Source organism: Fragaria vesca, linkage group LG5, assembly GCF_000184155.1.
Source record: "Fragaria vesca subsp. vesca linkage group LG5, FraVesHawaii_1.0, whole genome shotgun sequence".
Classification (NCBI taxonomy): Eukaryota; Viridiplantae; Streptophyta; class Magnoliopsida; order Rosales; family Rosaceae; genus Fragaria; species Fragaria vesca.
The window spans coordinates 4375567-4402563 of NC_020495.1; the positions used below are offsets into that span (position 1 = coordinate 4375567).

General features: G+C 38.3%; 3 protein-coding genes and 1 pseudogene across 4 annotated transcripts; 1 reads left to right on the forward strand and 3 right to left on the reverse strand.

Moving 5' to 3' along the window:
* Window positions 1-1452: 1452 nt before the first annotated feature.
* On the reverse strand, window positions 1453-2757 carry LOC101290860 (ribulose bisphosphate carboxylase small chain 1, chloroplastic-like). Its single transcript, XM_004299027.1, has 3 exons — window positions 2482-2757; window positions 2256-2390; window positions 1453-1928 (listed from the first exon to the last, which is right to left on the reverse strand). The coding sequence occupies exons 1-3, from the start codon at window positions 2656-2658 to the stop codon at window positions 1698-1700; spliced, it is 543 nt and encodes a 180-aa protein (XP_004299075.1). The 5' UTR covers window positions 2659-2757; the 3' UTR covers window positions 1453-1697.
* Window positions 2758-5196: 2439 nt separating this feature from the next.
* Window positions 5197-7455, reverse strand: LOC101295425 (protein FAR1-RELATED SEQUENCE 3-like). The gene is made up of 4 exons (XM_004300932.1): window positions 7275-7455; window positions 6616-6719; window positions 6438-6528; window positions 5197-6323 (listed from the first exon to the last, which is right to left on the reverse strand). The coding sequence occupies exons 1-4, from the start codon at window positions 7453-7455 to the stop codon at window positions 5197-5199; spliced, it is 1503 nt and encodes a 500-aa protein (XP_004300980.1).
* Window positions 7456-9985: 2530 nt separating this feature from the next.
* Window positions 9986-13307, forward strand: LOC101291143. The gene is made up of 3 exons (XM_004299028.1): window positions 9986-10480; window positions 12558-12763; window positions 12881-13307. The coding sequence occupies exons 1-3, from the start codon at window positions 10379-10381 to the stop codon at window positions 13146-13148; spliced, it is 576 nt and encodes a 191-aa protein (XP_004299076.1). The 5' UTR covers window positions 9986-10378; the 3' UTR covers window positions 13149-13307.
* A 9249-nt stretch (window positions 13308-22556) lies between these two features.
* On the reverse strand, window positions 22557-25358 carry LOC101291432 (annotated as a pseudogene). The gene is made up of 7 exons (XR_184622.1): window positions 24794-25358; window positions 24428-24549; window positions 24270-24329; window positions 23913-24155; window positions 23641-23826; window positions 23267-23515; window positions 22557-23172 (listed from the first exon to the last, which is right to left on the reverse strand). The product of XR_184622.1 is annotated as a GDP-L-galactose phosphorylase 1-like (transcript).
* Between the last annotated feature and the right edge of the window lie 1639 nt (window positions 25359-26997).

Below are 26997 nucleotides of genomic sequence, written 5' to 3' on the forward strand. Positions count from 1 at the left end.
TTGAAATCTCTAAAATAGGGAAGCTGTTGGATTTTGAGCATAATTTTTTTAGAGATTTTAGCTTTTACTTCCCCATTTTAGAGAAATTTTAGAGAAGCTATTGGAGATGCTTTAAAAAGTTATCGTATACTTATATCTACATTGAATGATCAATGTCTGATTTTACATGATAATTTGGTTATGAATATGTTTTCTCATATGAGAAACAATTTTAATAGACTAAAAAACAAATGTATCTTAACCATATGTATTGAATATAAAAACAAAATTATAACAACTTAAAACTATATATTTACTTTCAACCATCAGATTCATTTGTCTCTCACAATCTCTTAAACAATCTCTTAAACGGTTACTTAGGTGAGCCGACGTTGTTATGAAAATCCGTTTTTATTCATTGAAAATACATTGAATTTAACTACCAAACTGATTCTGGTCGACATTGTTTCAGCTAGTTGCCCAATTGTCCTCATGAAATTTCAATAAACAAGTGCCTCTACTTGCTCTTTTGGTAGTTAGGGCTTTTTACTCTTCGAAACCGACAAGGCAAAGGCACGTGAACACTCTCCAAAATAATATCAACCACTACTGGCTCTCAATTCTAATCAAACAACTAGTCCAAATCCTAAAACAACCGTCCAGCCCTATATATGCTTGTATAAAAGGTGACCATCATCAATATCTACCTCACTTCTTGCCGTCTCCCAGCTCACCTAGCTTCTTCTATAATAACCAGCAATGGCATCAATGAAGAGGCAAAGACGTGTGGATCATAGTGATGGTGGTGTTACCTTGGAAGCTCCAAAGCTTAAAGGTGCAACAATGTCAATGCCAAGTAAGAAGCCCAAGACCAGAGCCGCTGCCAAGGTGAAAGAAGAGGCGGCGATCAAGGCGGAAAATGTGAGTCTTGATGGTGGAAAAGATCAAATGGTGGCGGCTCAGGTTGCGGTGGCGGCGGTGGAGGAGGAGGAGGAGAAGTACTTGTGTAGTCATGGGTCAGTTTATTGGTTGGATGAGCAAATGTCATGGGGATCAATTTGGTCGCCATTGTGGGATGTGGAGTTCATGGGTGAAGCACACTATGGATTGTTTAGTGATCATGTGGTTTGGGACGATGATATTTGGGGATTAAGGACCACCAGCAAGGAGATTCCAGTTTCAAACCGATGAGGCTGACAATTGATAGTTTTGAAAGGTTATCAGATCAGAAATTCTGCTTTTGTATAAGTTGTACGTTTTTTCAGAGAAGGAAAAACTAGTTTGTGGCTATGAAAAAATTGGAGCTATGTAGCATCATCTGGTGTTTGCATATGAACTAAGTTATGAACAGACTGAAAATTCAGGCCACTAATTTTGAAATTGAAAGGACTTGTCTGCAAACCCCTGCCTGCAAATACATATGTGTTCTACTTGTCTTGTAGCTCTATGCATGAAAATTTTGATACAATAAATATCTGATGAGAATTATTATAACATATATATGGGGGAAGTTCATGAACAACAAATTCACTCCAGGACTTCTGCTCTCAGAAGGAAATCAGAAGAGTAAACAGACGATTACATAAAGGAAACAGAAAAAATGGGAATTGCTACAAAACGAATGATACACAGCAGACTCTAAAAAACGTTATTACACAGATTGCAAGCCGAAAGCCATATATGGTAGGTTTAGTATCATGAATATGGGGGCTTAGAACTTAGTAGCTTGCTGGCTTGTAGGCAATGAAACTAACGCACTGTACTTGGCGAATGTTGTCGAATCCGATGATCCTGATGAAGGCCTCGGGGTAAGTCTTCTTGGCCTCTTCGAGCTCAGCAATAACCTGGGAAGCGTCGGTGCATCCGAACATGGGGAGCTTCCACATTGTCCAGTAACGTCCGTCATAGTACCCGGGGGAATTGCCGTGCTCACGGTAGACGAAACCGTGCTACATCACATCCACCAACACGACGAGTTTAAGTCACCACATAAATTCTATAGTAACCTCAATCAACAAAATTCATAACAGAAAACTAAAAAACAATGATCGTAAAGTTTTCTTAACAAAGTCGATATATCAGTACGCATGTAAGATCTAGTTCTTTCGAAACAAGATCAGTCTCTCTCCTCTTGTTTCCAAAGACTCTTAACACTGTTAAAATACTTTGAATATCTTTGTCACTAGTTATAAATAGAAGTTAGATGAAAACTGGATCATGGGGTCACACTTGACATTATAATCATTTTAAGAGTTTATATGTCATATTTGAGTTACCTCCAACTCAAATTCCAAGCAGGGAACCCATTTGTTGCGGAGAAGGTACTCTACTTCCTTGGCCAATGACTCGACTGATAGAGGAGGAAGGTAAGAGAGGGTCTCAAACTTCTTCAAACCAACTGGTGGCCACACCTGCACTCATCAAATCCAAAGTTCAGTTAACTATAACCTGATTAATCAAACTGCAAGTTACTAATTAGGGTTTTGAGCTAGCTATATCTACCTGCATGCACTGGACTCTTCCACCGTTGCTGGCAAGAGTGGTAATATCGTTGGCCTTGCGAGTCACAGGGAAGGCGGAGGCCGACTTGAGCCCGTTGAAGGGTGCAACCATGCTAGCCTGAACCGGGGCACGGTTAACTGAGGCAACTGTTGCTGAGGACATCATAGAGGAAGCCATTTTTTTCCTCTCTAACCTTAGCTCTCTTCTTCTTCTTCTTCTTCTTCTTCTTCAGCTAAGTAAGTTTAGGAGGACTTGCCAGTATTTCCTGCTTGTTTCTTTATATAGTAAAAACCTCAATTCTACAATCCAAAACTCCCATCCAATGGCCTCAACCTCATCTACCATTTTCTGAGCACATATCCGCCATTCGATCATACTCGGGGTGACATTACAGCTCCAGGGCCACATAAAATGGGGAAAATTGAATCCACAGCCTTATCTTATGCACTCCATAGGTTATGACACCTAAGCATGCACCCATATCTTATCGCAAGCTAGGAGTTATTTTCTTGATGTGCTCGTAATGTTTGTGAGGCTTAGATTTTTATCTGTTGGGTTCTGCAGAGGCTAAGATTTTTTTGGTTGGTGTAGCTTGAAACGATTGCGACAGAAGTGACTCTCAACTTGCGAATTGTGCGTACCTTAACCAAAAACAGAAACTCGAAATTTTCCCAAATCAAATAAGTTTTACACTCTCCATCCACGTCACAATTATTGCAGCAAAGAGTGGGAGCTAATCAGAACCATGTACTAGGCTCTTGGCTGGAGATAAGTGTGATGTCACCTTTCCATGGCTGGTTGTGGAAAAAAATATCTAAGCCTCCTGACTTGGCATGATTCGAGGCCTTCTATCAGATACGACTGAATCTCTTGGTGAGTTCTAGCCCACGAAAAATATGGGAAAAAAATTGGAGGATATTTTTGGTAGCCCACTAACGAAGATACTAGAAAATTCTAGGCGGAATAAGGCCTCAGAGAAACTCTATAGCCCATTACCTTTCTTGGCAAACGGACATGACAGTGAATCCTAAAACTCTATAGGCCTCAGAGAATCCTAAAATGGCAGTTTCCTTTCTTATTTATTTTTTTGTCTTTATTAATGTAATCATATCTTTCAAAATAAATGTTTTTTGTGCCATGAATCTGTTGTACTTCTATTTTTATTTTTCTCTTTTAGTAGATAAAGAACTTAGATATATAAAAAATAGAGGAAAATTTCGGCGTATCAAGAGATAAAATTTAGGTGTACGTTTCGTTTTTTTCTTTTCAAGTAATTAGTTCTTATGCATTCTTAGATAGGGTGATGTTGAAGTACGAAAATAGGGCCGGGGCGTCCTCTTCATCATTTAACATACCCTGCACGACATGCTATAAGTAAAAGTTTATGTTATTTGAAATGTACTTAGTGAGATGGACATGAGTTAGCATGAATTCTCGATTATTGAAAAATTGTTCCTCATTACCTTTGGCCTCCGTATTAAATGAAAGTTTCTCAAGACGGGCAGTAGATGCATGAGTATGTCACTACCAGAAACCCACTGTGCACCCAATCGAAACGTATCCCTCCCTTATGCTATAAAACTATAAAAGGTGATCTAGTGCTGTACATTTTTTTTGTGTACTTTCCGATGTTAAATGTAAGAAAATATCGTTATGTTTCAGAGATCAGGAAGCAGCTTTACCCGGTGAAGGGCTGCCCCCTCGTTCGATCAGAATCCAGAACTAAAGACATGAGCTTCGAGCGTGGCTTCTCTTCTAGATCTGAATAAGTAACTGGATGGAAGAACAGAACGCTGGAACCCTAGTGTACGTCTAGTGAGATTGTGAGAAGCAAATTAATAAGGTCTGGTTTCAAGGGCATGCAAGCAAAACAGAAAAGAAAGGGAGTCGTAACATGCAGCATTCGTCGTTTGGTGCCTCCCTTCAGTTTCAGATTCAAATTGCTCACTGTCTGTTTGTGACTGTGCAGGGCCTACAGCCCGGTCTGGTGAGATCTGCTTCAGATTTTTTTTTTTCAATCTGCTTCAGATTCTTTTAAGTACTGTAGAATATTTTACAGCTCTGGAAAGTTTTAGGTTGTTAGACGGTTAGACCTTGATTCACATGGTAGGAGCCCTTTTGCTGCGGACCGCATAGTTGCGGATTGTTTGCGGACTTTTAAAACCAGCCATTGGATTGCATGAACGATGCAGACCTTCTCATTCTCTTTATTTGTCGTTGTCATCTGCACTCATATAAACCAAACGACCTTCTCACTTTTACTTCTCCCGCAAACCCGCCAAAAGTTCTCCCGCGCAGACCTCCTTTATCTCTGGACTCTTCTCATTCCAAAGGACCAGAAACTTATTTCAATCTTCTCTCTCTTTCTCTCACACCCCTCGCGTCTAAGCAACAGAGTTCCCTCTCCAGGTAAGAAATTATGAATCTCTTTCATCAATTAGAATTGTCTGTGAGATAAACTCAAACCTTATTAACCAAGCCAAGGCTGTTGTTTTGGATCAGATTTTAAGGAAGTTGTTTCTAGGAATATGCTCGCTTTCAAGAAGTCCAACAAACAGATAAAAAGAACTATATAGATATCCTTGCAAGATAATTAGCTCTACATTCCGTTACAAAATGAAGCATTTCATGTTCAACTACAACCACTTCACCTTCTAATCTAATTGAGAAACCAAATCTTGCAATCAAAAGAGTGAGCACTTAATCAATTACAAGTTACTGACTATTAAGAGTTGGACACTTTTGTTTATTATGTCCAACCTGTTTACAGATGCTACATTGACGGCCTTTTTTGGCCATTGCCTTCTCTTTTCCTCCTTTTAACCTTTTACCACAGCCTTTTGCCCTTACTGGAAGTGGATCATTCAACTGTTGTGGGTGACAATGAACAACATTTTGATCGGTCTCATGGCCTTTAGCTGTATTAGTAATTACATTTCCATCACAGCCTCCACAAGAATCAACAGTAACATTTTCTTCACTACCTCTAACATTGGTACTACTATCAACCACAAACTTTATCTTTTTCCTCATGCTTTCAAAATTCTCTTCCAAGAGTTTGCATGCCTCTTTAGATACCAATGCCCCGTCAATCAGCTCAGCAACAACTTTGGACAATATTGTTTGCCTCATTAGCAATGAATCATCACCAAAATCACATATATACTTACCATGCTCTTCAACCACCAAATCTGAACTAGTTGTTCTGGTCCACCTTTTTAGAATGTATTGATCTGGCAAATACTCAATTTGTTTCCATTTCATATATGCCAATATGTGCCTGCACAAAATTCCTTCAAACTCAAATTTTTTGCAACTACATGCAACCTTATCAACAACCTTGTATGTTACTTCTCGTACCTTCAAACTTCCATCTTTTCTCCTTTCTGTTGCCTTGTAAACACACACACTGTCATTATCAATTGTAACTTGAAGTACACATCCCCAAGATAACCATAACTGAAGTTGAAACTTCTTGAAAATTCTGTGAGTATAAATCTCCGCCATTTGCCTTTCCATCATCATTGGGGTTTTGAACACAGGTCTTTGGTTGACATCAACATGGTTAGCAATTAACTCTTCATGACGTTGGTGAGCAAGCCCCCTATTAAACCGAAGTATGAAGTCCATTAAAGTATTATCTTTTGAAACATAAGTTTTGAAAAATGCATGGTCACCTTCAGCTCGTGAGCTCGCCGACATTCCTGCTAAGAATACATGTTTCACATATGCTGGCACCCATCTTGAACGCATTTCGTAAACTGAAGAGAACCACTCATTGTTGTTCAATTTACCTTTATCGATCACCTCTATCCACCGTGCATCAAACTCTTCTTTGGTGTCTGAATCCCATACACACTTCTTAAGTTCACTAAGAGAATCTTGATGAACAGAAGCACCTATTTTCTCAGAGAATTTGTTCATAATATACCATATACAATATCGGTGAAACGAACCTGGAAACACTTGAGAAATGGCCTTTCCAATTGCAGGATCTTGATCAGTAATAATAATTTTTGGTGGACCAGCTGGCATAGCTTTTTTAAACTGCTCAAACAACCAAATGAATGACTCAGTGGTCTCATTGTTTAAGAAACCACAACCAAATACAATTGTTTGCCCATGGTTATTTACCCCTAACAGTGGCGCGAAGATCATACCATACCGATTAGTGTTATATGTGGTATCAAATACGACCGCATCACCATAAAACTTGTAAGCACATCTTGACTTTGAATCTGTCCAAAAGCAGTGTGTAAGTCTATCATCATCATCTGCCTCCATCTTAAAAACAAAGGAATCATCTTTTGATTGCTCACTATGAAAATAATCATTCAGCATCTTTGCATCATGACCCTTGTATTCTCTCCGCAAATCTCTTGCATAGTTGTATAAATCTGTCTTTGTACAACCAATGTTTTGTATCCCTCCCGCTTGCACCTCCAAGATACTAAATTGTTTATGTGGACATTAACCAACCCAAGCTGTTGTGACAATATTTTTTTAGCTTCATACATCTTGCGGTGTGATCTCAACTGATGTACTTCTTCAGGGAGTGACAAGAGATGGTTGTGCTCCTTCACAAAGTTTGAAATTTTGTACATTGTACTCTGTCCAACTTGTAAAACTGCAATTCTAGCCTGACATCCACATCATACTAGCCCTCGACTTCTTTTGCTTTCAACATCCATTTTTTTTCTCAAACTTCCCTTGTTTGTAACACACATACTCTTTCCTAGAGATGTCTTCTGAACCTTTACATTTTTTCTAAGAATGACTTCGAATACCAAAACCTGCCATCTTTGCATAGTTGTTATAGAAGCCGTATACTTCTTGTAAAGACTCAAATATCTGGTCAACTTTTGGTATGTATTCCTCTGCTACTTCAGGGGTGTAAACACAGCTATAATCATTTCCATTTGCATCCACCACAAATGCAGCATAAGGATTTCTAGTTTCAACATCGTCATCCATTTCAACAACAAAAGGCAAGGGTATGGCTCTGAATAATAAATTAACAAAATCAGCCAATTTCACACTGATCCATATATTCAATAATAGTTATTCAGATCCAAATAAACAATTAGAGTTTCAAAAACCCAATAAGGCACAAAGGTGTAGGGGAAAGATACAGCCATAAGATTATGTCACGAACTCAAGATTCAAGAACAACATAAGAACAAAGAAAAATTGATGAAAGAGATTCATAATTTCTTACCTGGAGAGGGAACTCTGTTGCTTCGACGCAGGGGTGTGAGAGAAAGAGAGAGAAGATTGAAATAAGTTTCTGGTCCTTTGGAATGAGAAGAGTCCAGAGATAAAGGAGGTATGCGCGGGAACTTTTAGCGGGTTTCGCGGGAGAAGTAAAAGTGAGAAGGTCGTTTGGTTTATATGAGTGCAGATGACGACGACAAATAAAGAGAAGGAGAAGGTCTGCATCGTTTATGCAATCCAATGGCTGGTTTTAAAAGTCCCCAAGCAGTCCGCAACTATGCGGTCCGCAGCAGAAGGGGCTCCCACATGGTAGGTTGATGTAGAACAGATGACAATAGAGATTGAAGAGCAGGTTGATTGAAACAAAGTCGAAACCCGGTTTGTTGCAGATTTGGCATTTGGTGTCCGATTGACCATTATAATACTTTTCTAGAAACGGAACGGCCCAACAAATCAAACTTATCGCTTTACAACGATATATGGCCTTTTTAGGTCATCCGAGTCCCTTTAGGTCTTCAAAACGCAGATTTACTTATTTTCAGCAATTATTTTTAATAGTTTCTTTTGGATTTGGTTTTCTTTTAATCCATGGGCTTTTAGGGTTGGTTGTTAGTTGCCCTACAGTTTATTTGCTCCTTTTTAGGCCTTCAAAACACAGATTTACTTATTTTCAGCAATTATTTTTAATAGTTTGTTTTGGATTTGGTTTTTTTTAATTCATGAGCTTTTAGGGTTGGTTGTTAGTTGCCCTAGGGTTTATTTGCTCCTTTATAATGATCTTTTATCAGTTGTAGTCATCACCTTTTTTATTAACAAAAACCCTTACGATTTTCTCAACTCTTCTGGTGGATTCCGAGAATTTTTTGTGGATTCGAGAAAACCAGACTTGTGAATTCAAGTCGTTGTTGATGGATTCCAACATTTATATTTCCGCTGCATCATAGGTGTTATTGGGGAAGCCCTTCGGCGTATAGAGGTCCCAAAAGATTATAAATTAATCAGGGAGGGACCCCTCATTGGTAGCGACATTTTAGTTACTGTTCTAGGATATTTCATATCTTACTAGATATTCTTTATGTGTGTCTTTGCCTTGTGCCAATAGGATATGTAGTTAGACTAGATCTATGTATTCATATCCTTACCATACTGGTAATGTGTAATTCTCTATATAAAGGGCTCCTATCAATGAATGAGATACACATCTTTCACGATTCTCTATTCTCAATTTGTTTTGTATGTTTGTTATCAAAGACAACTTTACCCTAGGTTATAATAAATAATCATCTCGAATAAATTTTGAGATTGAGATGCACGATAAATGTAAGAAAGAGCAGATGTCGCTTCTATTTAGCTTATTAGAAAAAGAAAGAGAAAAATATTGTAAATGACACTAGAAACACAAACACATAAAAGAATTTGTAATAATTTGAAGTAGTGTTCAAGAATATTTAAGACTGGCTAAGAACTCGAGAACGGTCGATTTATATTTCATTCAATAGTCTTTCAATCATAGTTAAGGTTAATTAAACATTTCTCATATTTGAGAAAGATCATTTCTAGTTAAGTTTGTTTTTTTTTTTGTAAGCGTAAAGAGACAAACATCGTTCTCCTACGAAAATTTATTGAAAAAATAAAAGAATACTAGGCCAATGCCAGCCATATAGTACAAAAAAGTCTAATTCCAAGAGAGAAAAACAATATAGAAAAACAAATGAATTAATGAAACCTAAAATTTGGCATACCCAAAAGATCCCGCTCATAATAGGACAAGATAAATGGAGGAGGCACATCCAACCATATCTGCTCAGACAGAGATGTTCCATGATTAGCTAGACCATCTGTTACTTTATTTTATTCTCTTAAAATGTGAGAAGATTTAAAAGTTATTGTAGAGATCCTGTATAGACAATTCAACCACCTAACTCGAAGATGCCAAGGCAAAATTAAGTTCGTCTCTTTATATGGTACAGTCTAATGTATTAACTTTATTTCTTTTTGTGTTGTTTTCTATTGTTGGCAATATATTTATTTTTAAGGTTAGATAATTTAGAGATATTGAAATTACATTAGAGTTTTTGAATGGAAAAACTTGAATTCAGAGGCTTTGATTCCTAAACTATCTCATTTTTGAATAGAAATTACATTAGAAATTAATTCCTCTCATTCCGAAATCAACTTCGCTGTTTTCACAAATCAGTAAATGTGTCATTAATAACTCTTAAATTTGAATTATGTACTCTAACCTTATAGGAATCGGTATTGACCCAATTCTCACTTACCAAAATTACTCACTTACCGAAAATTGAACTCATTAGATGTATTCTCTTGTGAGCTCTCTCTTCTAATCTCCTCCAGTGGAAACCCTCGCATCCACTTTAAACTCGAACCCGCCTCCTCGTTTCTTCATACCAATCACACGACCCGCCGCTGCTTCCTCGCGTGTGCAACACTTTCGGCGCAGCTGCAGAACCGGAGACCACCGTCCTCCGTAATTTGACCCCTCGCGTGTCCTCAACTCTCTTCCACCCTCGCGTGGGTCCGAGAAGCTTTCCCTTTGCGCCAATACAAAAGCGCTTTTTTCCACTGCTTTTAAGAAAAGCAAAGCTGTCACTTTGCACTGTGAGTGTTGCTGTTTCACTTCCGAACTGTGTCAGTGAACACACAGCATCTGATTCCGGAAGAGATGGGAGAAGGAAAGGGCTCGACTCTGGTGCACCTTCTGGTCGTCGTTCTCAGCTTAGTCGCTTTTGGGTTCGCCATTGCCGCCGAGAGACGAAGAAGTGTGGTAAAGCCTCTTTTTACTCTCTAACACTCTTTGTTGTTTTTACTTTGCTAATTTACTGTTCCTCTGTAATTGGGGTTTAAGCTTTCTAGTTGCTGCTTCTGGTCTTTGTGTCTTGATCTGTGTTTTTCTAGTGCTCATCTTTCATTGGATCCTTGTTTTGTATGTACTATGATTAGGGATTCTAGAATGACATAGAGGTTTGAATCAGCGCCTGTTGAAAGTGGGTTTGTTAAGAGTTTTTGGGTTTGGATTTGCTGATGTTGAAATTATGGGTTTGGGGATTCTGCGATGGATGCATAAGTTGGGATTTTGATGTTGAGCTTAAATATAATTAATATATACTTAATATATAGATATATTCTTTGATATTCATTAGGCTTCTAGGAATAAGAGGGTTGGAAATTTAATATGCCGCGGAGCTGATCTCCTTTCCAATTCAGAATGAATGGGATTTCACTAAACTATGTACTGATTATTCTTGGAACAGAGTTGGTTGCTTTGGGTTTTGTGGTTTATTCTTGTTTCAGGGTTAGAATTGTTCCTATTGTCATTCCTGGCTCTCTTTACTCGTTGGCTCTATAGGCTTTTAGACCATAATTTCCATTTCATCAGTCACGCAGTCCTTAATCTTAGGAGGACGAAATCTTTTTGTGAAGAATTATGCACTTTCATCTAGGCATATGGGAGGAGTCAATTCATGCATCATCAGATTAACTTTCTGAAGCCTGTATGATCTTGATTTAGTTTTACAACATTTCAAAAGTTGTTTCTTTTGGTCAAACAGAACTTTCAAAATATAGAACTCATAAAGAAGCTAACAGCTTGCAACATTTACCCTGTTCTAAATTTCAAATCTCGTGTAAGTAGGGAGCAATTTTACAGGAATACAAGTGCTATTACTTTCAGTTTCTTGCACCACCTTTCTTCAACTATACACTATACATTTTGCTTTGAAGATTTATTAGTGAATTAACCTGTTTTTTCATTCCCCTTGTAGTATTGGTGTGAAGATGGGATGTAATTTTGCTCCCCATGTTTTCGTTCACTGCTTCTAGTTTCATTACCATCACTAATCTTTATCACAGTCTCATGTCAGAAGCACATGGGAGTAAGACTACCATATTCTTTGATCCTCACTGTTAATTAAGTATATGAAGTTGTCTCTGCAGGGATGCTGTTGCAATCCAATTCAAACCTAACAATCATATTATAAAACTTAATTAAGTGTATATTTAAGTGGTATATAACAACTATATGGTTAGTTTAGTGGTTTGGTACATGCTTGTATAGATTTGTATGAAACAGGACTACAGATGTGGTTGTAGACTCGAGGATCTTGTATTTATTCTGATGTATCAGAAGAGAAAAGGTTTTCAGTGATATATCTGCAATGGATACCCTTTTAAGTGCTTATTTGTGTTAACTAATGAGAATAATTCATGAGTCAGAACTCAGAAGCACATGGGGATAAGACTACCATGTTCTTTGGCCCCTCTTTGTTAATTAAGTATATGAAGTTGTCTCTCTTTGGATGATGTTGCAGTATTCCAGTTTATTGAAACCTTTCAATCATATCATAATACTCATATGAGTGAATAAGAGCCATATGGTCAGTTTTGTGGTTTTGGGAATGTTTGTATATATTTGTATCAAGCAGGACTACAGATGTGGTTCGGATGTATCACATGAAAATGTTTGACTCCTTCCCAAAAGGTTTAGAAGCAGTATAACGGCTTGAATTTTCGTTCTTAACTCTTCCTTTATTTTCTAGATTGGTGACAGCGTTTCCATTTTTCCAGATATCGTACATCTCATGTTAGAACATTTATAAGGCTGACTTATTTTTTGTTGAAAAAAAAAAAAAAATTCCTTAAATAGCAGTACAGTATGTACTATCTCCAAGTCAAGAGTGGTTTGTGTACAGCTTGCATCTGCATAATAAACTGGATTTAAGAGCTTTTTTGGATAACTGTTTTGGTAAAACCTGTGGTGAATGTTGGGATTATGCTTAATTGTGTTGCATTATGCTCAATGATTTCTATACCTTTAATTTATAGTAACCTTTGTTTCCTGGCAGGGTGAAATACATAAGGATGAACAAACAAATCAAACTTACTGTGTCTACAACTCAGATGTTGCCACTGGTTATGGAGTGGGTGGGTTCTTGTTTCTTCTGTCAGGGGAATCACTACTCATGGGTGTCACGAAGTGCATGTGTTTTGGAAGACCCTTAGCCCCTGGTGGAAATCGAGCTTGGAGCATTATATATTTTGTTTCATCATTGTGAGGATCCCTGTTTTATTTAATACCGTGGATTTACATTTTTCATATTTAAACCTTAGCTGCCTAGATTGAATTTGGTCTCTTGGATTAAAATTTCTTCCAATTTTGCATCTGCAGGGTAACTTTTTTGATTGCAGAATCATGCTTGATTGCTGGTGCTACAAAAAATGCCTATCACACCAAGTACCGGGAAATGATATATGCTCAGAACTTCTCCTGTGATGCATTGCGGAAAGGTGTTTTTATTGCTGGAGCAGTGTTTGTGGTTGCAACAATGGTCCTCAATGTCTATTACTACATCTACTTCACCAAGGCAACAGCTACTCAGGTAGCTCACAAAGCCAAGCGTACAAGCTCAAACATTGGGATGGCTGGGTATGCATAGATAGAAAAGTACTACAACAAGCTAGATAGCTTCCAAGTCCAGTTTCTCGTCTTGTTTAACAGTTTCCCGAATGTAATATGAGTAAGGGGTGCCTCTGTGATTGCAGACTTTTTAAGTATGCGATTACTTTTGATATATAATTGGATTGCATCTAGTTTATCTCACGGTTTATTACTGCTTATTTACTAGTGTCTAACTGTCTTGTATGCATATCCCTTGTGAAATATGTAGGGTTAAACCGAAATTGAAGCCTGAATGTTACGATATATTTCCCGTGTAGTTTCAAGTATCAGATTTGTGGTTTGCAACAGTAGTCGATCTTTGTCCAAATCAAAATTCAAGTTCCAACCTTAAATCACAATGTCTATTATGAACAGGGTGGTCTAGGATTGCATGTGGTGTTTTCCTCTGTAAGATCTATAATCATCATATATAGAACAATTTCGATCGGAGAGAAAGATTGCCATACATGAAGCTTCAGCCGGCCCTGAATATGAGACACTCCTTATGGCCTTCTGGGAAAAGAAACCGTCTTTAATATGTCACACACTCACATGCATATAGGTCACCTCTTCTCAACTTAGCACATTTCACCAATGGTGTACGTCTTGTTGGATTTTGTCAATCATACATGTCTTTAACTCAGAATTTACAGCACCTCTGCGAGTTGTATGAGTCCATCACTTAAACCGCTGAATAATCAAGTCACAGGACAGAGCAGAAACCCAGAATTATACAAGGCCAAGAAGAAAATGGCAAAAACATTAAAGCCGGGGGTAAGAGAAGTAGTAAAGGGTGCTCAGTGAAAATGACAAAATGGAATAGTGAAAATCTCCGAGTGTAACTAATGAATTTACATATACACCATTACCATATACCTTGAGGCTTGAGCCATGGAGGAGGACAAAGTCGAAGCGGAAGCTAAAAGGTCTCAAACTGTCAACTTTAGCTGCAGAGCGATATATAGAGGATCATATTTGAGATAGGGTAAGCTTTTAATTTTTTTCTTTTTTAAGACCATAGGCTTTTACCCTTTTTCTTTTTCCAGCCATAAAACAAAAAACACTTTCTTTCTGGGAAGAAGAAGTTAGCTGACCAAAACAGCACCAGTATTTTCAAACACTGATACATAAAATTTAACCATAAACTTAGTGTTAAACAAGATGACTATGTTTCACGTGTTCTACTTCGTTTCCATTATGCCCTTGGTTTTGAATCGAATTTATCAATTCCACCGCTGCAAATGTACCTCTGCTCCTGTGATTGATAATTGGGATTTACGTACGAAATGCCATATGAAAGTGAAGAAATTGCTCGAGTCCCGTCAGAGGTTTACATGGAAGTGACAATTGCTGAATGAATAGAGAGCAGTCGTACCCCATTTTTTGTTTTATCATTTCGGTAACGACACACTGGTTTGGACAATTCCCTCGATCTTTTCCATTTTCATTATTGATTTTAACATTTTCCCTTTGTTTTTCTCTACTAGTCAGATTTAAAACCCAAGCCAGGCTACCTTTCCCACACTTCATCTCTCTCTAGCTCGGAAATGCTAAATTGCTAATGACCCTTTGAGGATGACTCGTTTAGGGTTCTTATTAATAATTGACACCAGCTGCAACGTATGTCCATCTTCATGACATTACCTTCCCCACCATTTCCCCATTTCCAAATTACAATTCTTATGTGTCCTGAAGCCAATTGTGATCAACATTCAAAAACCCTTTTTCCTTTCCTTCAACAGTCCCTGTTCTTGATTCTCCCTGCAGGACCCCATTATTTTTGGTCGATGCCCACGAGACAAAACCCCTTTCTTCTTCATCATTCGCAAATAGCAAGCAACGATAATGATCCAAGTGCTGCTCATTATGTCATACATTACTCCACGCGTTATATATGGTTCCCCTTTTTCGTTGGCTCGACAATGAAGCATATGAGCTGGCCAGAGATTGATATGATTAATAGGAAGTAGGTTTTCTAAATGGTGATCGATATATATAGAAAGAGGCATGTACGCATGGCACAGTTGTGGTAGCTACTACTTCTGGGCAGAAGATGAAAGATGTGTCCGTCCATCGTCCCCCATTAACCTTCCTCACCTAATATCATGACTCACGAAAATGAAAGACATTGATAAATATTTGACCCACCCAGAAGGACACTCCGGTCATTCAAGCTCTCACTCCCTCACAAGATTGCATAAATTTGACAACCTCTAATTATAATTAAGGTATTAATCCACGTTTATTGAATCAGGTACGTACGATTGTCTCCAACACCCCGGCGGGATTCCCGGCCACCTCTCCTCTTCCACATCTCTCCATCTCCAATTCCAACTTCCTAGTTATATATTCATACAAAATTCCGAGAAAACATATAAAATTGGAGTGTGCAATGCACGCATTGCTCGCCGCGTGGTTCATCTCTGGCGAGACATTGCCGGGGAGAGCGTGGAGTACCGTGGTCCTTGCCTCCTCGCCTCGCAATCCTACTGAAAGATATTCATAATCACAACCAGACGTCGTAACACACCCAGCCAGACTCTCTTAGCGCGTGGCACAAGTTATTATAATTAGATTACTGTCGCTCACCGACATGCAGGTTTCGATCGGAACATTACGTAGCGATGCATGAGTCTCATGAGGGTTGTATTGCTAATATGCTCCGAGGTTTATACTGTTTACGTGGTTTAATGTTAGATTACTAATTAATTTGCTTAATTTTGAACGTACTCATTTTAAAAATTAGTAGAGGGAGTGAAAGAGAGAGCTTGGACATGGACTGGCAGAGACTGGTGCTATTTTCTCTTCACGTGGGCCAGTGTGGGCAGGCATAGAAATACGTATTACAATACCAATAGCCGTCAATCCCTTGCTCACAGGTCACAGTAGTATTACACCCGAGAGAGAGAGAGATAAACAAAGAGGGAGAGAGAGCTTGGGGTTCTCAACAGTCAACACTTCTTCTTCATCAGCTAGCAGCTGGTTTTTAGAAATCTAAGAGATCGATCGTATCTCTACATCTCTATCGAGTGTTTGTATTAAGCGATTTGGAGGAGGGAGGTGGAGGCAGGGATTTCATTTATGTAGCGGAGCAGATATTTATCCGGTAATGTTGTTCGCCGGCGGCAGGAGGAGGAGGCAGTTGCGGTATTCGTGTCTGGCGGTGGCGTTGATCGTGATGTCTGTTATACAGATTTGGGTATGCTCCGACGACCGGTACTGCAAAGCTGGGGCAATTCGGGCACTTCCACCACCAGGAAATGTAAATCAGCTTCATCGTCTTTCTCATGTAAAGAAGAAGGCTAGTAGAGAGGAGCTGTTCCGTAAGTTCTTCAGCGGAATATCATCATCGGCTTCAAAACTCAACAAAACCGAAAAGGGATTCGAAGATAGCAAACGAAGAGTGCCCAGTTGCCCAGATCCTCTCCACAACTAGTAAATTACATTTCTTTTTTCCTTTTGAAATCCATTTCTTCTTTCGTCTGGGAAATTTTGTTGATCCATGGGAGTTGTTACCAAAATACCCGCGTTTTTCTCACCGTTGTAATTCCTATATTGGGTTGGTTTCTGTAATTCAAGTGGGAAAACCGATGGTATTTTGGTATCCAAGCTAATCAAAACCCGTAGTCTAATTTATTTTATTTACTTAGAATTAATGGACGATCATGATCAACGACATTGATGTGTATAGTGAAGAATTGAATCTTGTTTTTCAATTTTCAGTTTACTTGTTTTTCATTCACAGCCATTTCTGTAGCTTTTGTACTACTAGCGCCTAAAATCTCCCTAAAGATCTTTCTTCATTGCCTTTGATGATTAGAAGAAAAGAGTACTGTATGTAGTTACAAAATGAGATTCGTTTCTTTTCTTACCATGCATATCTAATCAGTCTCAGTAGAAGTACTTCAGAAACAAACCATACAAAGACAAATCTTTTCACATTCATATTTGAATCAGGAATGTTCACTCTAGCTACTTTCATAGAGTGAATAAAGTGACTTCTATTTTGGTGAAAATCCCTGGTGATCCATATCAGATATGTTTCTGGGTTTATATTATTATTGATCGTGAAGTTGAAAAGCATTGTTGACCGGGTAGCCTCTAGCATTTGTGATGATATATGATGTATCATAAGTTAGTAGTAGATCTCTCTGTCGGGTAGTTCGGCGTATGTGGTAAGTTTTACCCAGAATATGTATAGGTTTTTGATCCTGTCCTATTACTTCAACTGGTAAAATATAAAGAAATTTTTATTTGAATCTTCCATCACTATCCTCTCCTCTTTCAGAAATACCCAATTCTTGTATGACCCAGCTGGCCATTATAGTATTGGTTCTGATGCCTTTGGCTATTCTGATGCAACTTATATATAATAGCCTTGATCAGATCGCTGCTTTCTACTTGAGGTGTCTGAATAATTGCTGGTTTCATATATATATTCATGCCTTTCTACTAACTAGCTAGCCGTTGACTCTTTGATCTTTTTAAAACACTTCATAATTCACAGTAAAACCCAACAAATGTGGCTTTTATCAAACTTAGATTTTCACTTTTGTATAACTTTAGCAGAAAGTTGCATTTTGAGGTTTATAGCCGGCCATGCATGGATAGTCGGGTTAGCTTTATAAGGTCAAAGAACAGAGGAGTTCTTTTATACTAGAAAAGAACTCGTAAATTAGATCAACTTTGTACGAGTAAACTAGCTCAATGGAGTGGTAAATGATAATCCAACTGGTAAACTTGTATGAATCGTTGGATTTAAATGAGCCTTAATCTGATGGGAGTTGTTTAAATCTCTATAGTCAGCTAGTAAGCGGGAGAACTGGATTGTTACATATGTAATCGGCTTGATAATAAGTCGGTATTTTCATACATTGCGTTAACTCCCCAGACTACAAGCCTTAACTTATCCAGGTTAGTGTGGTTAACTATTTCCGAAGGGATAAAAAGATTGACTGGGATTTGTAAACGTGCGAGTCATCCACTCCAAAGAAACGTACATACTGTGGAAGAGAACTGATTGAACTGTAAAAAGGGTGCTTGTGGTTTAATGTTGGGTGGACTCTAGTATTTGTAAACTAGGGTAAAAACAGAAAGTAATATGATATCAATATCATATCATTCTAGTTTTGTGGTTTTCCTGCAAAATCTATTTTGTCAGGTTTATTATAACAGCAAGAAAGCACGGAGACAAAAGTTACAACCATCCCCATTGAGAGCAGAGAGTGAAAGGGAGGTGGAAAAGAATAGCAAATAAGTGAATAACTGAGGGAAGTTTAATTCTTCGATCTTATAGTGCCCGTTGTTTGCATATGGTTAAAAAACATTGATAGGGTTTGTCTCGTATTCTGGAAATTTGGGGTGTTTATAAGTAGAGAGAAGAAGAGGGAAAGCAGAGAAACCGATGTGAGAAAGGGCCACGTATTGTGCGGCAAAGGTGGTAGAGATTTTGTTTGCTAGTATTTTGGATGTGGAATCTGTTTCTAAATTCACAAAATCCATTCATTCGTTCATTCATTAGCACAACAGTCAACACATTTTAGCTCATCGATGCATTCATTTCTACAAATGGGTGATCGTATCTTAGATCCATTTTATTTTTTGAAATTCTTGAGTTAAAAATTTAGTGATTGAAGTTGACCAAAGTGAGAAAGAAGTTACCGAGCTTAGTCACTCGGTGAAATGGCCTCTCTTTTTCACTCTTGGCATTTGGAGCTAGACTTGTAATGACACTAGCTAGTCTTGTGTGAGCTAAATCCAATGGGCCTGTTTACCCAGTATGTGGGAATTTGGGGAGGTCGGCCTTCAAGTCATGTACCTTCGGCCTTTAACAAAGGTTTTGGAACTTGGAAGTAATCTCTAATGAGTCCTTTTTTTTATTGACCAAAAAAAAAAAATATATAGTCCTTTTCCAAAAGAAGAAAATCAAGGGAAAAAAAGAGCTAAGAAAGTTTGCATCATATCAATATGAGGAAGAACGTCCCAAACAAAAATGTAAGGTATTAAAGAATACATATGCAATTGGAAGCCTCTCTTTAATTTATAGACGTTATGAAAGTTAAAGATCCATTTTCAAATTTCTTTTGCAAGGAAAATAAACGAAGAGTCAAAGAAGGAAGTTACTTATGTCGCAAGAAGAAAAAAGATACTGAAATGAGTAAGAATTGAGCTTAATTTAGATGAGATTGGGAATATCTAATTAAAAAGCTGACCATTATTAAAATTTTCTCTCTTTCTTCCGTCTCAATCTTTGAAGCGGATTCTACGCACCAAGGTGCATTTGCACTATTAATGTGCAAGTCCTCAAATCGCCGTATGCGAAAATCAAATGAAGACTAAAAACCCTAAATTCATTCATTTCATTTTCATTTTTGATCTGATCAAATTAAGTACCCATAATAAGAGTACATTTTATTCGACCTTAGGTCCCTACTTCTTGTGTTGAAAACACTTGAGACTATCTTTTTGGGTTTCAATTTTGTTAACGGTGTTAGAATACATGCATGATAATACGACATGGATGACCAGATCAAAATATTACATATTAATTGCTCGGTTCACTTGCACCTTGATGAGTAGAAGAATTAACCACATACTTTTATTACAGAAAATATGACCTAATACAATCCGAAATTATGAATTAGCATTGCTAATTAAAGAATTTAATGAATTGATGGAAGTATCCACATGATGTGTCAAAATCAAATGACATTCATAGTCAGTCCATATATAAAAGATTACCACATAATTTGGAATCCAAATTACAGGTGCGCGTGCTTATAGTCTTCATTCATTTAATATTCAACTATCACAAAGAAACTTGGAAGGAATATAATTTGGTATCAGAACTATTTCCAAAAGATGCTCAAAACCACTAGCACAGAGCCACGCCCACATGTTCGTACGGTCTTTCATAAACGACTAGGAGTATCCTAGTTTCGAATTATTTCTTTCTATTTTTCATCATTAACAATAGAAAATTTCATTACATGGCTATAGATTTCATAGGTTTTTTCACCGATCATTATGTACTTCCCAAAATACAGTTAATTTTTTGAATCATAATGCTAAAAAACTTGCCTTTTTTGCCAAGTCATTTCATTTTACTTTCTTTTTTTTTCATGGAAGTGGAGAAGATTTCATTGATTGAAATCATACGACCAAAAAACATGAGTTGTTCAAGAATTGATCAACAACTACAAAAACTAAAACACAAGCAAGTTCACTTATTCCAACGACAAATTAAGAATCGAAAAAACTAACTCCAAAACCAAAGTAAAAAAAAAGGTGGACGTAACAAAGTAACAAACTAGAAATCAAAACCAAACACAAGCAAAGTAACTCAGCTCGCAACAATTAGATGCTTAAGACCCATTTGTGTACAATTCATAGATATTAAATAGGGTTTGATATGAGTCTTTCCTATAAGCAATAAGATACTATTCTCCATCAGCCTCGACATCGAGGCCATTCTCTTCCATCACATAACTCGATGTTATTGAATCCAACGTCGTTCCTTTCACTAGCTGATTATTCATTCTTTCACAAGATATGCCTTCTTCTTGGGATAATGTTCAAGAAGCAGCTTGACTATATGAACATGACCTTTGCTTGATGCAGAATGGATTGGCAAGGTGCCGCTACTATCTGCTCAATGAGAATCAGAGGGACATCTTTCTAATAGAATGCAAAGCCCTCCGAGATAACCTGTTGATGCTGCAAAATTAAGTGGAGTCCTCCCCTGCCACGTCTTCGGAATGCTCTAATGTAAGTCGCATTCTTCATATTATGCATAGGACATCTACAACCAGCAATTGAATCATAAAAGGGATAAGTACCTAATCAGTTGTCACATAGAGAGGTCAAATCTAACAAGACTTTCAAAATTAAGGAAATATTTCATCCTATTGGCCGAAAGTCGCAGCATGCAAGTAAATATCCGAGTAATGATAAGTAAATATTCCTTCTGGCCGAAAGTCGCAGCATGCAATGGGGACTTACCCTCCACCACCAAGGTTGTAGGCGGCACGCCATTACCTTGATCACCTGTGTTATTCTGGATTGCAATACTGTCAACTATTGGCGTCACAATTTCAATAAGCCCTGCTTCTGCAGCTAGATACGGGCGGGGGGCGCTTTTTCTCCTTGTTAGCAGAAAATGAAACCAAATGAAACTGAAGGATCAGCCTTGATCAAATACTTTGCCTCCAAGTGATTACCATTTATCAGGGCCTCATGCAAGGGAATATTTTCCTCATCATTTTTCATTCTGAACACTGATATATCAACCTTTTCAATATCCGTCACTTGACCTTGACCGGAACCCAGACTCACATGCTCCATAATGTACCTTATCATACTATCATCACCCTCTCCGGTTTTGGCCGCAACATGGAGTACAGTGTCACCTTCAAAGTTTTTAACCAACAGAAGTGAGGGGTGAAGGCGTGAAGCTTCAAGATCTCGACGGCTAGACTTACATGCCTGAAAGTCACCGCTGTGTGGCTCAGCCGGGATAGGAGCTGCATGGAAGCATTTTGATCATGATCTGCAACCTTCTGAATAACTGTGATAAAGTCAGTTTGCCTTCCCTCACTAGCATACCCGTACAACTGATGGTACAATCTCGATTGATCGGTTAGCTGACTATCCAGGATTTGATGTTGATGCATTCTTCTGACACAGTAGTAGTAGTTTGATCTAGCCTCAAGTGAACGATGTGTTTATGCAGAGTTTGATGCAAATTCTAAATAAAATGAATCCAGGGGGCTCTCTGCTACAAACATTGTGATTAGTGGGTACCATGTTTTGTGTGTCCCCTATTAGCTTATAGACCAATAGGTAAACTTGTGCCCGCCGATCTGCAAGTCTACTCTGTTACAATCCGATAATGGTCCAGTTGTGGCATGGTCAAAGTCTTCTCCAACTTGTGCTTTAATCATTCAACTTGGAGTGCTGTCAAAGTCTTCTCCAACCCTAATACCGCATTTGAGGAATGCTACAGTTTTAATGAGGACTTCAGTTGCCTAATTCTTGATCAATGGCTTGAGACTCAAGTTTCTGTCATCAGTAAAATTGGGTAGATGGATAAGTTAATTTTGCTTGCACTACAGAACTGGGGGGATGCTGATGTCACCAGGAACTGTTTGATAAAATGGATACACAACGCTAAACCCTGAAATTGGGATCTGCTTGAAGCTGAGGAATGCTCTAGCGTTTTGAAATGGCTTTTGATTTGCAGGTTAACATTAAGGATGTCAAGTTCTTGTGAATCTGCATAAGCATTAAGCGGATGCCCGGCACCCTCTTGGAATTATGATATCTTGTTGTCAGCATTGTTTAGAGGAACATGGTCGCACACAGAGGAGCATAAACAGTCAAAACATAAACAGCTGCAAGAGGTCATCATATGATACACGTAACATTTATTGATCATCCATAATAGCAATCTCTACAGAGTATTTTACAGAGTACCCATAAAGCACCCTAAGCAAATAGATCGATGTCGTTATGCAGAACATACAAACTGCAAAAGTAGAGCTGACTATGCAAACCCAGTTTTGTTTATTTAGGCATCGGCTAGCATCCAATAAGGTACAGACATAAACCCAAATGGCAAACTGCAATACTAGATTCACAGGTACAAAACCACAAATCTGCTCATTACTGCAGAACAAGGCATTCCTGTGTCCCGGACACCATAGCATGATGGGAGCTTTTGTTAATGGCATTCACTTCATCATGAGAGCGAGGCTTGACATCTGGATCCTCTAGTAAATTTGCATTCCCATCATCAACACCAGAAGCAATGGCTCCAAATATAAGAGCATTCACTCTTGGAACCTCTCCTCAGAAAGAGAGACCTCGGCAAGGAGCTTCCAAGCATTTTCATCAGATGCCTCATCATAGTCCTTCTTCCTCTTTAACACCATATGTCCACTAATTTCCCACACAGCTGGATTCACCTGAGTATCCAAAAGCTCTGCCCTAACTTCCCCAAGAGCTTGTTTCTCAGCATAACACTGTATTTAAGAAGTGTGGGGTAAGTGAAAGGCCTATAGATTATAAACAGGAAATAGCGAATCAACATTTGAAGTTCATTAACTATATACGTACCTGTGGTAAGAGAAAGATCCGCTTTCCACAATCCGATATGAGGACATTGTAAGGAATGTTGTTCTCTTGAAGGCAAATGCAGGCATCAGAGACAGAGTTTGACAAATCTTCCAGAGTATTTCCACCCTCAAAAACCAGACCTCTAACAGGATAGTTCAGAAGCTCAGAGATCCTCACCCCACCATCCAAACTGGTTATCTTTTTAGTAGGAGCCTTCTCAATGGGAAAGGTCACGGCAAGGTAGTAAGCCTGTACAATAAATAAAAATAAGCAAACTGGTATTGTTGACTGATAACTATAATTAGTAGTGAACCATATCAGAAGCTGGAACTTATAGTTAGTACAGCTTGGTAGAAAAGTGTATAGCTAGAAACCTGGAAGTGAAGGTGATTGATGGTAGCAAATGCACCCAAGCTGTTGTAACCCAATCGGAAGTAAGGATTCCCTGCTTCTGCTGCCATGTGAAGTGCAAGCAAGAAGCTTTCACGATCAATCCTTTGAGGCAAAGACTCAAGAATACGAGGTATTAACAGCACATGCCCGTATTCAATTGGACTGACCTGTTGAATGGGTAGATGGTTAATGCTGAAACTTTCACTCAAATAATTTGTTAAGAACAAAGAATGCACAAGAAAAGATAACTTACATTGATCGCAACAACATTCGGAGAATTTTCCACATCAATAGGTGCATTAGGGTGAAACTGAACTTCACCATCTTCACTTGCTTCAAACTGGAACAGAACCTCCTCTTGGCCAACTTTAGTGAAGTTGAACTTGCTACCATCAAAAGCTTGGAGAACCTTATCAACTCGAAACTCGGTTGGTCGCTTCTTAAGGTGGCGGCCCTCATTGAGCTGTGCAATGAAGCCAAACTGGCCCGGAATCACCTACACCAAATAAAATAAAATAAATTGGAACTAATATCTTGATTAAGTAGATAAAGACATTCTTTTGCAGCTTGAATCGAGGTGATAAACAATAAAGGTGAGCAAACTAAAAACCTTAGTCTCGCAGGCAGTGACATCATATCGAAATAGCCCTTTCAGCATGCGATCCTCCCACTGCAATGAAGTCAGGAACAATTTCAATAAATATCACACATAAGACGTAATAATAAAGGCTTGTGACAATTTCTTAATTTTCTAAAACTAAATTTTACCTCTCCAAGAACCAATGAGTCAAGGAAAGCAACAGGAGCGTCTTGCTTCTCATGTCCGGAAAACCCCTTCTCACCAGGTGAGTTGTTTTGCTTCTTAAAAGCATACAATGGAAGTTTTGCTCCTACACAAACCCAAAAAACAGGATAACTCCATCAGAACTAGAGCCTAAAAGCACCAACTACATAACTTATTATGTCAAAAGGCTACCAAATGAGCTTTACTCCTACTCCACTCCCAAATAGAATCCAAAATCCTCACATAAGACTAATGACACAATCAAACGAAACCCGGAATTCAACCTATGATGCATTTGTCTTGATAAACTAGCAAAACATAATTCCAGCTTAATTCAACAAATGAAGTACCTGAAATGCAACATTTGTTAAGACAGTTGCGGCCACAGCCCCCAGCTCGGCGGCCCTCATCCGCCTCATCTTTCTGGTAATTCGAAACCACAGTAGGAACCCTCTTGATCTTCAGCATCATTTTTGTTATGTTCTTGTTCTTCTCAAAAGAAAAATCAAAGCACAGCAACGACAGCAAACACGATCTACTTGCGAAACAATAATCTTTGAGCTAAACCCGAATCTACAAAAAGCTAGAAAAAGAAACGCAAGTCGGAAACGTGGACACCACCGCCGGCGAGGAAAAGGAGGTCGGAAGGACTTCCTCCTTCGGACGGCAAAGCACCACGCCCGCCGTGCGGCGAAGGGTTGCTCTCAATTACACAACCCTTACGTCGGACAGTCCGGCGGACATGAATGAGTGGCCGTGAAACTCTGTGTATAGCCGTGATGTCTACAACTCGTCGACCCGGGTTTTACCCCAAACCGGAATCAAACCCAACGCAGAAAATCTCTCCTTCCTAGTCAGATGCGAATGAGAATCGAGAAAATGGGGCAGTGGGTTTTGGTTATGTGGTGGTGTATTCCAAGACCCAGATGAGGGAATGTTATATAGATGAGGGAGGGGGCTTAGGTGGTTTCCGTGGGGTCTCTCGTGGGTTTCGTGGTCTTTGTTTTGTGCGATTTGCAAATACCCTGTTGTGGTGTATTTATGTACGTACACGATTATGGAAATTGAGAGAGAGGGACTCGTCTGAGAATTGTGTGTGGGCATTTTTAGGCCAATTGGTTTGCCGGAAAGGGACCTCTTTAAAGCGTACGGGCGGGAAGAAGCCGACCTTGTTTTGTTAGGATACTTCCTCTTTCACATATGTACGTAGGTGATATGTATTCCACAGCCTTATTATGTAATGGGCATAGCCCAGACTTGTTGTAGTAAACTCAAGGCCCATTCGGTCCAAGTAGGGTAGTTATCGGAGTAGTTATTCTAGATCTGTAGGATATATAAAGGCTGTAAATTTCTCTTATTCAGTTATGGATGAATGATATGAATATTGTTTAGTTTATCTCTTTAGATTTTCTATAGTTTTCCTCTTCTATTTCGATATATGGATTCTGATCCTAACTTCTTTTATAAACCCCCACAGATTAGGGCTTTTGCTTAAACCACCTCCAACTAATTGAGGAATTAGGAAGAGAAGGGTCTATTTTTGTAATTATAAATTTGTGCTTATATTAGGAAGACGGATGTCTAATGTTTGATTCTTTGGCCACAATCATTCTGCTTTTGTTCCTTGATTCAATGCCTACACAATGCTAATAGAAGTAGTCGCTGACTAGTTATAAATAATTATATCTCTATAGTGTTTCTATAGCTTCTGTTAAAAGGTTAAACTTCAAGTCTATTGTGGTGGAAGAAAATTCTCTCTTAATGAAGTTGCGTTAACAATACATGTGAAATCTCTTGGCGTCTCAAATCCCATATTCGAGATGTCATTTACGTTACCAGTGAGTTTGATAATATCAACTTTGTTCATGCTTTCCGAGAAGCCAATTTCTTGGCCGATGTCTTTGCAAATCTCGGGCACAGTTTTCATTCTCTCAGGTTGTGCATGCTTTACATTTAGATACGAAAAAATATTGGTTGCCCAAGAGGCACGCCGTTGTAATCTTCTTTTACTTCTCCTACGGAAATTACGGTGGTCCTCACTTTTTTTTTTGTCAAATATAACCCTTTCCAGTGTAGTTTATGTTGCTTTAATTCACATAAAGCAACTCCAACAACTTCCACATATTCTTGGTTTCTCATTTTGAGGAAGATTTTGGTTGTTTTGCCCTAACAGATTCCCTAAAACTTTTTCTAAAATGGAGAATGTGATGAGAGTAAAAACCAAATTCCCTATATTTGCAACAAACTCTCAAATTTTAGGAAAGAATTTGGGAAATGATTATGAAATCTCCAAAATAAGGAATATGTTGGAATTGAAGAAGAAAAATTGCTTAAAACATAGACTTTTGCTTATGGGGAAGCTGTTGGATATGCTCTTAATAAAAATTTTCATCGGGTAACTAATCCATACATATAACTAATCATGTTAGAAAAGCTTAATTGCTTTTAGAAGCTGTCGTCGGTAAAAATATTGACAACAGTTTTAAAAGTAATATTTACCAAACAGAAAACTGTTTTAATTCACAGCTGATTATAGTCACAGTACATCATAAAC